Genomic DNA, 17795 nt, shown 5'->3' with positions numbered 1-17795 from the left:
CAGGGTATTAGTTTTTTTCTAGAAAGTACTCAGATTAACAACACTGGTCATGACCGTGGCAGTCCAGTGAACTGATCATGCCTTATATAGAGACAAATATGGAGTCTATTAACAGCATACCAAACACAATTGTACTTGTATACCTTCCTAAAATTGATTGCATTTCTATACTTCATTTTACAGTGTTTAATGATCTTTCTCCTAAAATTAATAATGCTCATTTATAAATGTCAATCCCTGGAGTAAGCTGTTCTGCAACACTAGTGCAAATTTGGAGAAAGCCCTTTCACCGTTTGGGAGAAACAGAACCCCCCTAAAATTGAAGATCCTGTCTCAGAATGTCTCATTTCCTTGGCCATATCCTCCTTTAGCCTGGAAATGCTCCCCTGTGATAGTGAATCCGGTCAGTCTATCAAGTGAAGACCCTGATTCCAGAAGTTGAAGACATGTACACTTTCGTGCACAATCTAATACTGTTTTCCCTTTCAGTGGTTCGAATGTTGAAATTGAGTGCTAACTTGGATCCTCTGGAGATATCCAGGAGAAAAACAGAGGTTATTATAAAGGCACCTGGATTTTTTTTTTTAAGATTCTGAAGACATGATGGTTTCTTTTTGTCAGAAGACTGTGATGCTGATTCTAATGAAGTACTCTTGAAGAGATCATGGAACTCCTGTACCACAAGGCTGAGAGTTTCAGCCTTTCCTTCCATGTCCATCAGTTCTAGAGATCATTTCAGGGACTCAGAAAGCTTCTTTACCTCCAATTTAAAAATACTCACTCATTAAAATAGTCTTTCTAAAGGAGATGCCCTCTGGTGAAGTCATTACACTGACTGTATACTCATCCTCAGTATCTTACCCCAGTGGATTTGGTTGAAGTATGCCAGATTCTTTTCAGCCAATCTGGCACCAATGACTCCTCCCGGGAAGGATTCTTCTTTTATTAAAAATGTTGGGTCACATTCAAAGTGAGGGGGTTGCAGTCTGAAAAATAATTCTAAGCGAAAGAAGCCTGGGTTTAGGTGGGCAGCACATGCAAAGGGGACTGATACTCTAAAATGGAAACATAGCTGGAGGGCCAGTACAAAAAGTGGGCTTCACCCAGTGTTAGCAGAATGTTCTATCAAAATGGAAGGAACTTCTAGTGACAGAGAAGGAAGTGGCAATCAAAGCCACATGTGAAGGATTGGTACCTCCAAAAGGATCTGGTATATGACTTTAACCTGTGGTACAATGAAAACACTTCCAGAGGCCTGACTCATTTCTAATGTTGTGATCCAGCTGAATGTTTTTGAAGGGACTATTACAGGTGGATCCAAAGCTATAGTAGGTGCTGGAACTGGAGGAGAAGCTATGACTCTTTGGTGCCAGTGCTCCAACACATTCATATGACAGTACATTTGTGTAAGTTAATGTACTATAGCAGCTGATATTTGAATGGGTTATATCCTGCTAAGGATATGACAACCAGCTAGCATTCAAAGCTTTACAGCACATTCCATGTGCCCTAACTGCTGAATGGCTCAAGAAGAGACTTAGTGGTTAGGGTGCAAAACCTTGAACATTTTACTGTTGCAAAGTAAGGGATCTTAGAGCTGTTTTAGCAATATGCTAGAAAAAAGTTAAATAAAAATATCCACACCCTTGCAAAAGCATAACACAAAAGGGGTGAGAGAAGGTGTCTCTACAGCAACAGTGATGTATTTGAACATCTACTGTAATGGTAATTAGCTTACACAACTGTACTATTTTCAGCATTAGATCACTGTTGCAGTAGTCTAAGCTGTACATATAGAATACAGAGTTTATAAAGACTGGGGGAAAGAAGAGTCAGAGTCCAGGAACCTCAGCAGAACAGTCCTAGCAAAATCTGCTCGGGACCTGGAAAAGGAATTTAATTTGTAACATTTTGTAAAGGTGCACAGAAGACCAAGTTGCTGCCTCTAGAATATTTCTAGAGCCCACCCCTTTCCAAAAACCCATAGAAGAAGTCAAAGCCCTGGTAGAATGGGACCTTGCCTGGAAGTTATGGTGAGAATAACAAAAAACAACAACATTAAACAACCAACTGGAAATTATCGGTTTTGACACTGTTGTCCCGTCTTACCTTCATAGGAAATAAAAAAAAAAACCTTCAGGAGTTCAGATCAGCTGTTTAACACACCTTTAGCACTTGTGAAATAGGCAATGTTACATTTATATAAAAGTAATCAAACTGTATTGAATTAATATTAATAAATACTATACTTCACATACATTGCTATATATATATATATATATATATATATATATATATATATATTACATAACCTAAGCAGCATTACATAAATTATTCAAATCTTGCCCCCCGTTTTTAATAAGAAACATCTTTATTAAACAATCCCTTATGACATAAGCAATCATACATTTATATAATGAAACAAACCACACCGACACAATCCTAGTTGCATTCTGCATCACAAACCATACTGACACGCACTAATTTGCAAACAATATAAATCACTTATAATATACCCAATCGTTTTCAGTCAAACATTACATAGCTCATTTAAGTCCTGCTTTCTTTTAAACCTCACCCCTCCCGTATGTATTGTTCCCACAATTCCCATTTTTCCCTACGTAGCTTGCTCCTGCCCTTTTCTAAAGATCTCAATTCCAGTTGTTTTATCGCTGTTACTATGTTCACTACTTCTAATATAGTTGGTTCACAGTCTGATTTCCATTTTCTAGTAACTGTTTTTTGGAAGCCACCATAATTAAACACATCAAGACCTTACCATATTCTAGGCAATTCCGATTCTGTATCATATCTCAGAAAAATCATCTCTCTCTTCACACCAATCCGCCCACCCAACATCTCTGACAATCCATCCCGCTGGGAATCCTTAAAGTCCACCAGCCCACTGCACTCTCAGAAAACATGTTCCCAAGTACCTCTATTCCACCCCATCATACCTCCAACATTTGCTGTCTACCGGAGGAAATACTCTCTGGGGTCTACTTAGGGTATAAAAATATCTATGTAAATATTTCCAAGAAAAATCCTAAATCTTCTAGATTTTGTTGCATATTTGGGAGACATACATATATCCTCCCATCGTTTCTTTGTGAATTGTTTATCCAGTCTTTCTTCCCAATCCTTTCTAACCTCCTTTGATTGATTGATTCTTATTGTTATCCTGCAATATTTTATAACTCCTGAAGGTTTCAGTGCAGTCAAGATAGTGTCTGAATTGTCTATGGCCACCCGAGTATGTGAAATCTTTTCTTTCTAAATTTTTGATCTGGGAAAAATGACTTGAAACCACTTAGGCATAAAAGAATGATTTTGTCACAAAGACACCCTATCTTAAGAAAAATGAGATAAAGTTAACTCACCATATGAGGTTGTAACTCAGAACCTCTTCTTGACAGCTCAGAGCAAAGAGCAACACAGTTCTCGGCAAGTACTTTTGACAAAAATTAGCTTCTACGAAATAAATTTTTAGTGACAATGTCTAAAAACACAATTCCTAGCTTAACATATATATACATATATATATTTTTTTGTTACAGAACAAGAAAACTTTTCTTCAGAAATTTTAATAAAGTGGAAGGTTATCCCCAGAGAGACACTTTTGTGCCTAGCCTTAGGGAAGCGCTAGCTGACCATCAATCACTTGGTGCATAAAGGAAGAGCACACTTTGAAAGTTCTGACATTATACTGCTTTTCTTGAGCTTTCAGAGGTTAGGGCCCACGGAAGCTGCCCTAAAGCATTGGATGCTGGCTGGTTGTCATATCCTTGGCAGGATTTAACACCTACAGCTTAGGCTACTGCAACAATGATCTAATGATGAACACTAGCAGAGTCTAAAAAGCCACATGTTCCCAATCCTCAATCTCCTTAAAAATCACTCTCTAATGTGTCGCTTTTCTCTTATGCTTATGCTTCGCTCCAATGGATTCTACATTCTTTTTCATGCCCTCAATGCTAGCTGGTCTCTCCAGCTGGGGAATAGGCAGATAGTCCTTATTTCATCTCAGCAGAAGGAGCTTTCTGCACTCCATGAAAGCCCTCACATTTCTCACTTTCCAGAAAGGGGTCTTTCTACATGATTTGCAATACTTGCAAGTAATGATCTTGTGTTTCTCTCCAAGACTAAAGAAGCACTACTGATGTCAGTCCATTAAACAAATTAGTTCACAGCAAGAACACTTGTTAGCAACTTTTTCCAGATTCATCGTGCCATTACAACTCCCCAAACCAATTTCAAACACAATGTTCAAATACAATAACTAACTATACAAAATGCAAATTAAAAAGTCCAATTTGTGGACACTTACTGCTCTTGAAGCTTGCAGGATGTGACTGAAAGACTAACATATGACCATTCACTTCTTGGGACACATAAAAACTAAAGATGGTGTAGGTTTTCATCCATTTTACACTTGAGCTTTCTGATTATTTACTTTTCATATGAAAGAAACTAGTGCCACTCTGAGAATGTCCAACTGCTCCTGAAGTCAGACTAGAAGAACCAGCGGTTGCCTGCAGTCAAAACAATAGCCGAAGAATCTTACTGCAGCTGTGATTTTATAATTAATATCTGGTACTCCTTGCGGAAGGTATACTGTGGAGTGCTCAGTTACTGTAAAATTCAAGACTGGTGTCTTCATCTCTAGAACTAAGCTTCAGAGAGCACATTTTTAGGATTAGTACAAGAAGTTATTCTTCGGCCAACATAATACTAACTTGTTCTTGAAATCCAAAGACCATTCTGCTTCCACTCTGGTGAAAGACGCAGTGTGCTGTAGGATGAGGTGACAGGGGGCTAAAATTAGTTTATGCTGACGCTGCATATATTGAATTGTTTTGCAGAAGGTGACCAACAGCAGTCTCTTGGTCTAAAAGAGGAGGAATAGTTTCCCAAAGCACTAGACGTAAACACCTTTATTAGGAAACAAAAGCCAGCAAATGTAGCTACAACAGTGGGAAGATTCACCCTTCCATTGCAGTAATTTTCTGACTTTTGGGTGGGCGTTCGAAAGACATGCGTAAATGGGCGTGCCTTCGTTGAAGGTTGAACTGGCACCTTGGCATTCGTGAAAATCTACTGCCAATCATTAGCGGTCCGGAGTTCTGCTGTGGTGACCCCTAACCGGGAAAAGCCGAAAGACAACAACAACAACAACTGCTGACCAGAAAAATACTTTAATATAGAAACTGTAGATGTATCTTGATGTAATCCCTTACTAAACAGCAAAAGCAGCAGTGAGAGTTCACCATCTGATAGGAATGGTAAAAGAATAAATGGAAGAAAGCCTGGAACCGAATAAGTATCAACCATAATGGCTGAATGATAAAGTACACAATTATTGAAATGATCATGACAAACAAACTATACAATGCCAAAAAGTAAATATAAATTAATATTGTAGATAAATGGTAGGCTTCAACACTGCCTCAAATTCTTATATTTTCTGAAGTCTAAGCATAAAACATATTTTATATCCAGATGACTAAAAAGGATGGTGTACTAAATGATGCAATCCACTGCAGATGAATAAGATAAGAAATGAACCATTGTGCTGTTCTTAACATACTATTGTACAACCTGCCAATATGGTTCTTGTTTTGAAAGAATATACAAGAAGTCTGTATACAATAAAAAAGAAGATATTTACCACACTGTTGGACCAGGCAATCAGGTTGTCCCTCCATTTTATGTTAGAAATTGGTCCTTCACCTTCATGTAATACTGCAGTCTTCCATCTGCCCAGCCAGTTCCTTTCATATAACAGTAGCTGTTAGAAATTCAAGAAAACTCATTGTCACTAGATATTAAAATAAATATGATTTCATTATTTATTTGGTCACTTTACAAATCAATCACTAGTCTGTTTTGTTGTAGTTTATATCAATAATTTACCAGGGGAAAAAAAAAGGATGAGACTATGTTGGACAGGTATACCTACACAACTGGGCATATTAAGTACACAAATACAGCAAGCATATGCACTTTTTAATGATGGGAACATGAGTAGGACATTGTGTGTGTGTGTGTGTGTGCTAAAAATGTCTTCTAAGGCCAGTCATGTGGCACACAGGGACAGAGACCTGACATGGAAAACCTGAGATTGATAAGGAGATTGGGTATAAGATGCTGGCAGGGAGGAAGGGCATGCTATCTTAGGGAAGACGGGACAGTACTGGATGTCTCTCTAGTGGAACTCTGGTAGAGGCTGATGGGAGTGGCAGTTGGACAACAGACGTGGTCATCCTTGGTTACTCAGTACTGTCCACCCAGCCTGATGACAACATCAATATGTAGGGAAAGGACTTAGGACCATATGGCCAGGAGCCCTTCTCGTCTAGAGGAACAGGACACATTCAGTGATGGGTTATACCAAGGAATCTCCCAGGGTGGTAACACCAAGAAAAGGGAGCTATGGAGAAAAAGCCAGAGATCTGAAGTTAAAGAGCTTTTCCTAGGCATTTTCTTGACCTTGTGAGGTCTAGACTTCCTGAGAGAAAAGGGAGTGGGCTTTGTAGGATAATTTCTCAGTTTAGCTGAGCAAAGAAGTAATAAATATCTTTCTGCATCATTTTATCTCATTCTTGTAAAGTCTTAACCAGACTAACAGCATCCAAAGCAAATAAAAAGTCCTGCTCAATGGAAAATGTACAAGTTTTGTCTTAATATCCTTTGGGAAGGGGTTTCAGCATAACCATGCATACCTCCTTATAACAGATTTGAATCACAGCTGCATTTAAGCTGTGCCTAGCAACTTGAAAGGCCTGATCCACCACAGATATGGCCTGCTGTTTACTGCCTTGTTCCTCTGTACAGGACAATTTTTTACAGACAGTAAGTGTTTACTCATCTGGTGTAATAATTCAGAGCTCTAAAGGCAAGAGTGGAACAGTGGAAGATGTACAAACCTTTTTCCGCAATCTGTCCATTGCTGTTTTCATCTGGGGGAAGGGCACTGTCAGCATACAGGGTTTGTTTGTAGACATGGAAAACACAGAAGGGTCTGCCACTGGGATTTTGTAAAGAAATGTTACATCTTCAGGAACTGTGTAAACTCTATCAGGCCTTTTAGGGGTTGGTGGCTGTGATTCAGGAGCAGTGGCGGTGGATGCAAAGGCATCAAGGAGGGCCTCCAGAAAAGGAAGTACAGGTGCAGGAGAAGGGGTGCCTACCTGCAAAAGGCTACAGTATCTTTTTCTTGCACCTCAGAAATATGTTTGGATTACTATTGAAAATGTTTCATCATATTAACAATAGTTTCCCCAAATTAAGCTTAACAGGAGGAATCAGGGGAAAGGCAGCCTTCATCATCAGAGACCACTTGACCTAGCAAAGAGGACTCATCTGAGTCTTATTCAGCCTCTTTGTCCTCAAAAGTTAAATCTCAGGGTCTGTTTTGTGGAGTAGTAGGAGAAGTGGTAGTGGGAGTAGGTCCTACAAAGGATGGAGGCCTGAGTGCCATAATGGTCTTGAACAGACTCCATGAGAAATCCATCCACTCCTTTTCCTTGGATGTCTGGGATAAAGAAACATTTTCAGTCTTTTGTTTTTGCTTTCTAGATGGGACATCAACTTTCAGTTAGCAAAGAGGTTCTGACCTCTGATGTACCTCAATGAGTGACCCTGGGATTTCCTCTCTAATGAGGATCTGTGATATGCCTTTAGGTCCTTCAGAAATAATTAAACGGGGTCCCCCCTTCTTCACCACCATCAGTAGCTTCAGTTGTTTTGGACGCGCAAACCTCAGATGCCATACTGGCCTCTTAATGGGTCATGGCAGCGGGCATCTACAATGGTGTTGGGTGTATTGTGGGTTCCAAAAGTCCTGTGGGTAAGTGTGTCTGGCTGGGCCACCATGTTATCAGCCCTAAGCCTCTATCTTTTTCTTTTGTACAGGTGGGATGTTAGGGTTGGAAGGGTTCACCATCTTTGCTTGAGTAAGGCACTTAAGATGCTAGGTCTCCAAGCAGGAAGTGAGAGATGAAAGTCATGCTTGTAAAGTCTTTGGAACATAGATTGATAGACTGCATGCTTTTTATAGTCATGCTCTCAGTCTACACAGAAAAGGCACAGGGAGTCTTGCACCCGTCAGTCTGTTCTATGGGCAGTTGTTGGTACATTTGGCCTTCACTGGTTCAGATAAGTCCCCAGTTGGGATACCTTCCTTGTTTTTTCTCAGTTGCAATGCTGTGTGTTGCTCTATTAGATGTTAACCAGGAGGGAAAAGTGTGTTTGTGGTAGGCAAATTTCCTACAAGCAGATCCTTGTAGGAAATTTGCCTACCACAAACACACTTTTCCCTCCAGGTTAACATCTAATAGAGCAACACACAGCATTGCAACTGAGAAAAAACAAGGAAGGTATCCCAACTGGGGACTTATCTGAACCAGTGAAGGCCAAATGTACCAACAACTGCCCATAGAACAGACTGACGGGTGCAAGACCTGCATTCAGACTGGCAGCAAGATAGTCTGAGGAGTTTCGCTCATGTATCCACTTATATAACCTTATGACCAAAGGCTTAGGTCATATGTCAGATGTATTACTATATGGCAGGTGTTGCCTTTGGTATCCTGGCCAGATGTACAGGTTAGTTGATGAAATAACCCAACAGTTTGGAATACTGCAACAGTGAGCTAAGGAAGAATGTTGACAGATTTCTTACTAGTGCCTAAGTGAGGATGTCAACAGTGACTAATTAAGTTGCCATTACACTAATAACATCACCATCAACATAAAGAAATGTGTCTTAATTATTTCTTCAGTTCCTTCCCATTAGTGATGAATCAAGACTTGTCCCAACATTCCAGTGAAAGCATCAGTGCACAATCAAAACTAACTTATCCAGACAAAAGCAGCCAACATCTTATTACATAAACCAAATTATTAAAGACTGAACCACAAAACTAAAAATGCAAATGCTGTATTTACCGTAATGCTGGATCTTTTTCATTCTAGTCCATCTGATGTGAATACCGAAGTACTGAACTGCTGGCTTGTTGGTTATGATTTGACCATCTGCTAGTGCTACTAGCCTCAACTTTGTTCAGATTTTCCCCTCCCATAATTCCCCTGTGCCCTCACCCGCATCAGATCAAGTCTGCTAGCCAGAACGGGCATAAACTATAGACCAGCTGCCACAATAAAAGAACAGAAGGAAGAAAGTTCCAAACTAGTCTGTGCATCCCTTGAAACAATGTGACAATTTGGCAGGAGAAAAAAAGAGGAATGCTGTAGTGGACGGACTAGGATGAAAAGGACCCAGCATTATGACAGGTACATAACTTCTATTTCCTATTTCATCCCTCTGTCCAATCTGACTGTTGGGAAAGAATCCCAAGCTACCCAGTTTCTTGGATGTCATCAACACAAGATACCATTCAGAACAGTAGCTCTCTAGACATAACATCCAGTTTATAATGTTTGGCACAGATACATAACATAGCCTATGTTAGTGCACCAGAAATTTCATCCACAGGGGAATTTCTAAAAACGGCAGTGGAGATTAAAACAAATCTGTTGGAATAAGCTCTTGGTTTAGATGGTAAGGTTTTATTTTTGAAGAATACACAGAGGTGATACAATCAGAAAACCATCTGGATAAGGTCTGCTTACAGATTTTCCTGTCCATTTTGTTTGGCACAAAGGAAATGAATAACTGAACATTTTCCCTGAATGTTCTGGTTATGTGGAAATAGAATCTGAGCTGTACATGAATGCGCAAAGTATGTAACAAATTATTCAAGTTTGTTGGAATGGTTAGGTAAAAATACAGATAAATGTATTGGTTGAGTATGTCTACTCTCTGTTGGGTTGGTTCTCAGGGTGACCCTATCCTTGTGTAAAACTAAGTATGGAGGAGAAGATCACTGTGTGTGCAGTTCTGAAATCCACCTTGCTGATGTAAAGTGCAGTTGTGTACACTTACCATAAATGTAGATGTTTGAGTGTATTCACTGTTGCAGTCATTACATTTGGGTAATCTGCTGGTAGGTTGCCCTCAGTCGGCCTGAATTCCAAAGTCTTGGGTCCTGCGTCAGTCGCTGTCTTCTCTTCCATGACGTCAGGTCGTCAGGGGTATAAAATATGCAGCCGACGCCATTTTCTTCAGTTTTTCTTGCCCCCGATGTCAGGTGCCCCCCAAAAAGGTAGCAAATATATATATATATATATATATATATATGTATATACATGCATCAATATATATATATATATATATATATATATATATATATATATATATATGTATATACATGCATCAATATAAACTTTACTTTCATCTACAAGCAAATACACCACATAGGTTGTAGAAGATAAAGGAAAGATAAACTCCAGAATGACAGGGAGATGGCGGGAGGGTAACCTGGACTGCAACAGTGAATACACTCGAACATCTACATTTATGGTATGTGTACACAACTGTACTATGTTCTTCATGTTTCACTGTTGCAGTCATTACATTTGGGTAGAATCCCAAAGCTATGATTGGGAGGCTGGAGCTAAACAGCATTAGGTGCGGCTATAAGGCCCTGCAGTACTGCAGTGGCAAAGCCTGCCCTGGACTTAGAGTAGAGAGGCAAATGATAATGCTTTGTGAAGGTGTGAACAGAACTCCAAGTAGCAGCCTCTAGAATGTCTTTGGTTGGTACTGCTCTGAGAAAGGCTGTTGAAGTAGCTGCAGCTCTGGTGGAATGAGACCTAATGCCCTTGGTTAAAGGATTTCCATGGTGTAAGTAGCAGAAACGGATGCAGTGGCTTGTCTGCTTTGAAATAGCCTTTCCTTCTGATCCTGCAGCATATGACACTAGCAATTGCTCAGTTTGTCATAGAGCTTTAGTCCTGCTCAAGTAGAACCTCAGCTGTCTGTGTACGTCCAAAGAATGCAGAATTCTCTCCCCCTTGTTCTGTGGATTTGGATAAAAAGTTGGCAGATTAATTTTTTGGTTAAAAGCCACACTGGAAACCACCTTAGGCATAAAAGTCAGACTTGTTCTCAGAGACACCCTGTCTGGGTAAAATATGATAAAAGGCTCTATAGCCATGAGGCCTGTAGCTCTGAAACTCTTCTTGCTGAAGTAATTGCTAGTAGCAGAGCTGTTTTCCATGATAGGAACTTTATATCAGCGGTAGCAGCTGGTTCAAATGGAGGCAGGGTGAGCTTTTCCAACACATAATTGAGGTCCCAGACAGGTAATGGTGATCTTCTTGGAGGCCTTAAATTTTTGGTTCCTCTGAGATACTGCTTTAGTAAAGGATGAGAAAAGATTGGTGGCTCTGTATTGTAATGAGCCGAAACGGCACAGGCATGGATTTTTATTGATGAGAAAGATAGGCCTTTGTCAAGCATCTCAGTTAAGTATTGTAATATCTGAGGAATATTTGGTTCTGCTGAATCCATTCCTTGTGCTTGATTCCAAGCAGAGAATCTCTTCCATTTGTCAGCATAAGATTTTCTAGTACTAGGCCTTCTGGCTTCCAAAATGACATCCATCACAGCTTTACTCAGAGGTGTTGTTTGTATAGCTACATAATCAGCCATGCTGCCAGGTTCAATGTCTGTATTTGATTGTGCAGGATCTGATTGTTTTGCTGGGACAGTAGTTGAGGTCTTTGAGGTAAGGTCCAAGCTGGGTATTGAGACAAGTTCCTTAGGATTGGGTACCAGTACTGGTGGGGCCAGTCCGGGGCAATTAGTATCATCTTTAGTTTCTCTTGTCTGACTTTTAGGAGGACCTTGGGGAGAAGAGGCAGAGGAGGAAAGGCGTAAACTGATAGGTTTTTCCAACTGAAGGATAGGGCTTCCACTTTCCATGCTTGTGTGTGATAAGTCCTTGTGCAGAATCTTTTCAATTGATAATTTTGAGGAGAGGCAAATAGATCTATGTCTGGGCTCCCCATTTCTCTGTTATCATGTTGAAGACTTGTGGATTTAGTTTCCACTCGTGAGGATCCATAAGGTTTCTGCTTAAATCGTCTGCCAGTGTATTTTGTTTTCCTGGCAGTAATTGAGCTTAAAGATGTATTTGGTAGGTCAAAGCTGTGTCCCACAGTGCCATGGCTAATCTGCAAAGGGGGCATGAGTGTGTGCCCCCTTGCTTGTTTATATACCACATGATGGTGGTGTTGTCAGTCTTTATCAGTAGTTGTCCTGGATGAAGTAAGTCCTTGAATGCTGTTAGGGCATTTTGAACTGCTAGCATCCCTTTCTGGTTGATATGCAGATGCATTTGTTTTGGGGTCCATATGCCCTGAATGCATCTTCCTGCCATGTGGACCCCCCAGGCATAATCCGATGCGTCTGTTGTTAAGGTTTGGCTGGCAGGGAGGAGAGTGAAGGCCCATCCCATGTTTTGGTGACATGCCTTTGCCCACCATAGAAACACCTGTTGTAGGCAGGGAATGAGAGGAATCATTGCTTCCAGACTGTGAGAATGTTGACTCCATAAAACTGTTCAGGTACCATTGAAGTTTCCTCATATGCAGTTTTGCATATGGAATCAGTAGGATGCATGAAGCCCAAAGCCTGCAGAATTTGTCTTACAGATAACTGGGTCTTTGTTGCCATTAGTTTGAAGTAAGTACTCAGTTGCCTTTGCTTGTCTGGCGTGAAGTAAGCCATCTGGGCAGTTGTATTCAAGCTTGCACCCAGGAATGTTATCTTTTAAGCGGGTACCAGTTGTGATTTATTTTCGTTTATTGTGTACCGTAGGCATGTTAGAAGCCTTTTCACAAATGCCAGGTGTCGAAGAAGAATGTCCTTGTTCTCTGCTTGAATGAGACAGTCGTCCAAGTAAGGATATATTTGTATACTTCTTTGTCTGCAAAATTCAATTACTGGTGCCAGGCACTTTGTAAAGACCCTGGGCGCAGTAGATAAGCCAAAGGGCAGTGCAGAGAATTGGTAACGATTTAAGCTGGTGTATTTTTGCAAGCAGTACTTTGTAGTGCATGGTGTTATTTCTCTTTCCATATTTGATGTTTCACTGTAACATGTAATTTTTATAATTTTCATGTTCATCAACTGACCTTTCTACTTTAAATGTCACAAACAATTTATTTCTATAATATTTGCTTTTAAAAAACGCATTTATCTTATGTTTTATAATCATTTGTCTCCTTGTATAATGTTCCTAAAAGTTTATTAACAACTTATACATTAAAGTCTTGGCTTTAAGTATTATGGTAGGGACGTATTTGGTAGGGATTTTCATTTTTAGCATTAAAAATGTATTGTAATATTTTTTTTAAAAGTTTTAATATTACGAGTAACTAGAAACATTATTTAACTGCAGTAATTTAAGCATTGTTTCATCAGTAAAGTTGTTTACAGAATCAAGTGGTTCCTGTTGAAAACAATCAATTAATGATTCAAATTAATTAACAGATAGTTTTTTGGCTAAAGCACTTGAAAAGCTTTGACTGTAACTGAAATCTGTACACTTGAAAAAGCCCGTTAACAAGTGTTTTATCGTGTGGATTAAAAGACTTGTTTTGGATTACACTGTTGCCTGGTATTTTGGCATTGTTTGGCTCCTTTTGAAGTTGTATTAACAACAATTTAAACTTTATATCTTGGTGGTGCAGATTTCCTGGTACCGGAGTTAGGTCATCCGCAATTTTAGTTGCAACGATTTAAGCCAGCCTTGAATCTGAGGTATCTACTGCATGATTGTCTTATTGGGACCTGCAGGTATGCCTCTTTTAGGTCTAATGTCACCAGCCAAGCATTCTTGCCCAGCATGGGCAGAAGCTGCTGCAAAGTCAGCATCTTGAATTTTGGAATGTCCAGGTATGTGTTCAAAATCGATAAATCCAGTATTGGCCGCCAGGCCTTGTCCTTTCTGGGTACCAAGAACAATCTTGGGTAAAAACCTTGTCCTTTTTCCTGTTCTGGTACTGGCTGAATGGCCCCCATATCCATGAGGGAGATAACCTGTTTCTGTGCCTCTGCCCATTGATTTTTGTGGCACATCTGGACAACCATTTGCCATTGGCAGAGTGTGGAAATGGAATCTGTATCCCTGTGATACTATGTTTAGTATTATTAACTGCCAATTTTGAGCAAAAAGTGCTAACTTTCCCGCTATGGCTGCTGCCAATAAGTGCTTGGAGTAGGCAGAGGGAAGTCATTGGGATTGTTTTCTGTAGGTTTGCACTTTATCTCCTCCAGATTGGGAGGTAGAAGTGTCCCATTGCTTTGACCTGTATGAATCTTGCGCCTGGTATCTGGAACCCTTAGGGCATCTGGATTTGCCCCTTTGAGCTCTGTCTGACACAGGAAAGGACCAATTTTTTGTAGGCCAGTATCTACTGAATCTAGGTGCCTGCACTTGTAAGAAGTCTTTAACAGTTTGCATAGACTTAGCTTTGTCTTCCATTTTCTTTAAAACCTATTCTGCCTTAACACCAAGCAGAGAATCATGCTGTAAGGGAGCATCTAGCAATTTAGCTTTAACATGATCAGGCAAATTCTGTTCCTTTAACCAGGCATGCCTCCTAACCACAGATCCAGTAACTGCGGCCCTGCAGGAAGCCTCTAAGGAATCAAAACCACATTGCAAAGTATGCTTTCCAATCTGTTCAGCTGCATGCAATAATTTCTGCAATTCTTTAATTTCTGCACATTCTGAAATCAACATAATTTTCTGTTTCAGCAATCCCATAACATGTTTTTGGTACTTAAGCATATGCAATTGACAGTTTAAGGCCCTGATTGCCAAGGTTGCAGATGTGTAAACCTTTTTCCCCATCTGTCTAGTTCCCTTAAATCTCTGTCAGAGGGGGTAGGATTTTTTGCTGTTGTGGCCTTAACTCCCTTTGGACCCTGTGAAATAGTTTCAGGCTCAGCAGCAGGGTTTCTAAATAAACATTTATGTGAGTCAGGGACCCTGTAATATCTGTCAGGCTTACTGGGAGCCAGAGGTAAGGAGTCAGGGGTCAAGCTTGACTCCAAAAACACATCATCCACAATGTCTAAAACAGGGGAATGGCTAAAGGCCTGTGCTGAGGGAGAAGAAGGAAATCCCTGAGCCTCTTTTTTGATTCTGAGAAGTCTTGACTCTCCCAGTGAAAATGCTCCCTCAAAGTATGCAAGGTTTCTCCAAATGAATAATCCTCAGGAGAAGATGCAGATGGTATAGACTCCTCTGCATCAGAATCCTCATAGGGAGGAATAGATAATTCCTGATCAGAAGTGGAATCAGAAGAAATAGAAACCTGATCTGTATATTCATAATCAGTGTCTTGCCTAGGCCTCTTATCTGGAGGGGGATGGGTACCCCTGATCAAGGTAATGAGGTCTTCGGCCATTTTGATCATCTGTTTTTTAGGCATAGAGGCCTGTGCACGTGGCTCATGTACTGTTTTTTTAGTTTTAGAACTTGCTTTTATCTTTGGTTTTGCAGCTGTCAGCGGTTTGATATACAAATTTTGAGGTCTGAATACACCCTCAGAGGCCGGTGCCTGCTCAGCGGCTCTGGACCCATCCGAGGGAGACACATCTGTCGGTCCAATACCTTGAGTATCTCGCGGCATGCCGGACTCCATGTGGGTGTCAGTAGAGGCCTGCGACTCGAAGGTAGCGGGTATCAGGGGCTGCGAAAGCACCTCACTGAGTACCAGCGAACCAGAGACTGGCTTAGGAGAAGCTTTGTCGTTGGTTTTGGATCTCGACTGCCTTTCTCTGTCGTTTTCTTTGCGTTTTTTATGTACTCCGGTAGTCGAATTGCTATCCGACGACATTTCTGGGTAGTTAAATCTGTTTCCAAAATACTTTGATGCAAAAATATACCGACGCTTAATAGTGCTTTGGTTAAATCTAGCACAAAACCAACAGCCAGGCACGTTGTGATCAGGGCCTAGGCAAGGAATGCAGTATAAATGGAAATCCTTATGAGGTATTTTTAATACAATTATTAACTTTTTCTGACATCGGTAAGGATCAAGAAAAGAGTTTCCCCAATGGGGTACTTAGCTTTAGTGAGGACTTCGGTTCTGAAACTCAAACTCGAATATTTCAGTAGTCGGCCGACCAGCAGTTGCGAAATGCTTCTGCTTCAGGCACCGCACAGCAAAAAGGACTGGAGAAAATGGCGTTGACTGCATGTTTTATACCCCTGACGACCTGACGTCATGGAAGAGAAGACAGCAACTGATGCAGGACCCAAGACTTTGGAATTCAGGCTGACTGAGGGCAACCTGCCACACGTAATGACTGCAACAGTGAAACACGAAGAACATCTGTGAAAGTAGAGTTTTCCAGGATAAAACTGTTAAGCCCATAGAACGGGTTGGCTTGAAGGGGGGTTTAACTGGAGCATCTAGGACAAAACTGAGGTCCCAAGGAGTAGGAAAGTATACCAGTAGATGCAGAAATAAACAGCTGAAAAAGGCTTTACAGAGTTTGTATGAAGTCAGGGAATAGTTCTGAAACCTGGGATGGAAAACAGAAACAGATGCAGGGTAAGCAAATGAGTAGAGTAACTAGATCCTGCCTCACAGAGGGTAGAAAGAAATTGTTAAACTTCTGAGGCAATGGCATAAAATAGGTATAAATATTTTTCTCTAGCCCACACAAAGATAGAATATAGATAGATATAGAATTTAAGGGTCGATTGCTTTTGAGAAGCATCAAAATGTATACCACCACTTGGGACAAAGAAGGGTTCTTGGCTATTACAGAAATCGGAGAAACCATGTTGAAGTTCTGTAGGTCTTGGTGAGACTGACCAGATGGAAGAGAGAGGAGATCTGGTTCTTGATTTAGAAGGCTTGGGAGCTTCCTCAAATGAGGGCTGAGTAGGGCAAACCAGATTTGCCTGCGTCACAGTGGGAGAATATGAATTACTGTAGATTCATATGTCAAGGCTTTCTGTGGGAACTCTGAAATTAGGGGAACTGGAGGAAAGCACAGAGAAGTGTGGGAGGAGTGCCACTGAGACTGCAGCATCCTACTGTGACTGACCATTATGGGGGTATCGGGGCAAAGTAGCTGCTGCATTTGGTATTGAAATGAGATGCAAATAGACCATAGCAAGGCTGACCCCAGTAGCTGAATATCTGCTGAACCACTGATGGACTGAGGAACCACTCACATGCATCAGGATTGACCTGCTCAGCTTGCCTGCTACACTGGTGACTTTCTCTTGGATACATGTTGCAAAGAGAATTTCATGGCTTCTTTGCAGAGGGGGTAGGACTTGGTTCTGCTTTGCTTGCTGATGTACCATACAACAGAAGTGTTGTCTGATTGAATAGCTATTACTCCAGGATGGAGGATCTTCTGAAATTCCTATGGAGGAGTTTCTGAAATTCCTACAACACCAGGAAAGCTGCCATCATGACAAGGATGTTGATGTACAGATTGGCCTTTGTGTTCAAACTTTTTGAAGCATCCTTGCCTTGAAATACCACTCCTCCATCACAGAGAGGAGGTGTACGTGGTTACTATCACTGATCAGAGTGGCATTACAAATGATCAAACCACATGAATGGTTGGGGATGTAAACCACCACGTTAAGTGATGTCTGCACAGCTGGGTTATGTAAACTGGAACTGATGGATGATCCAATAACGGAAACCCTCTGAAGAGAATATCCACGCCAGTATCCTTATATGGAATAGTGCATGAGTGACCACAACTACTGAAACAGACATAAGACCTAAGACCCTGAGAACCAACAAAGCTGTTGGAGAGTGTTTTTATAGCAGTGCCTGCATTGCAGTATGGATGTCTTGAATACTTTATGGGGAAGGCTTACTGCACACATTCTCATGAC

General features: G+C 40.7%; 1 protein-coding gene across 2 annotated transcripts in view; it reads right to left on the bottom strand.

Annotated features, from left to right (window-relative positions):
* VPS41 (VPS41 subunit of HOPS complex) overlaps positions 1–17795 on the bottom strand; it is a 2347711-nt gene that overhangs the window by 1024385 nt on the left and 1305531 nt on the right. For both annotated transcript variants that reach the window (XM_044064839.1, XM_044064840.1), the window contains exon 8: positions 5669–5788. In XM_044064839.1, coding sequence (XP_043920774.1) covers positions 5669–5788 — 120 coding nt within the window. The remainder of the gene's footprint in view (positions 1–5668; positions 5789–17795) is intronic.

The sequence above is a fragment of the Protopterus annectens genome, chromosome 3.part0 (genome assembly GCF_019279795.1).
Source record: "Protopterus annectens isolate FY-2018-M chromosome 3.part0, PAN1.0, whole genome shotgun sequence".
Classification (NCBI taxonomy): domain Eukaryota; kingdom Metazoa; phylum Chordata; order Ceratodontiformes; family Protopteridae; genus Protopterus; species Protopterus annectens.
This window is presented reverse-complemented; position numbering and strand designations above follow the sequence as displayed.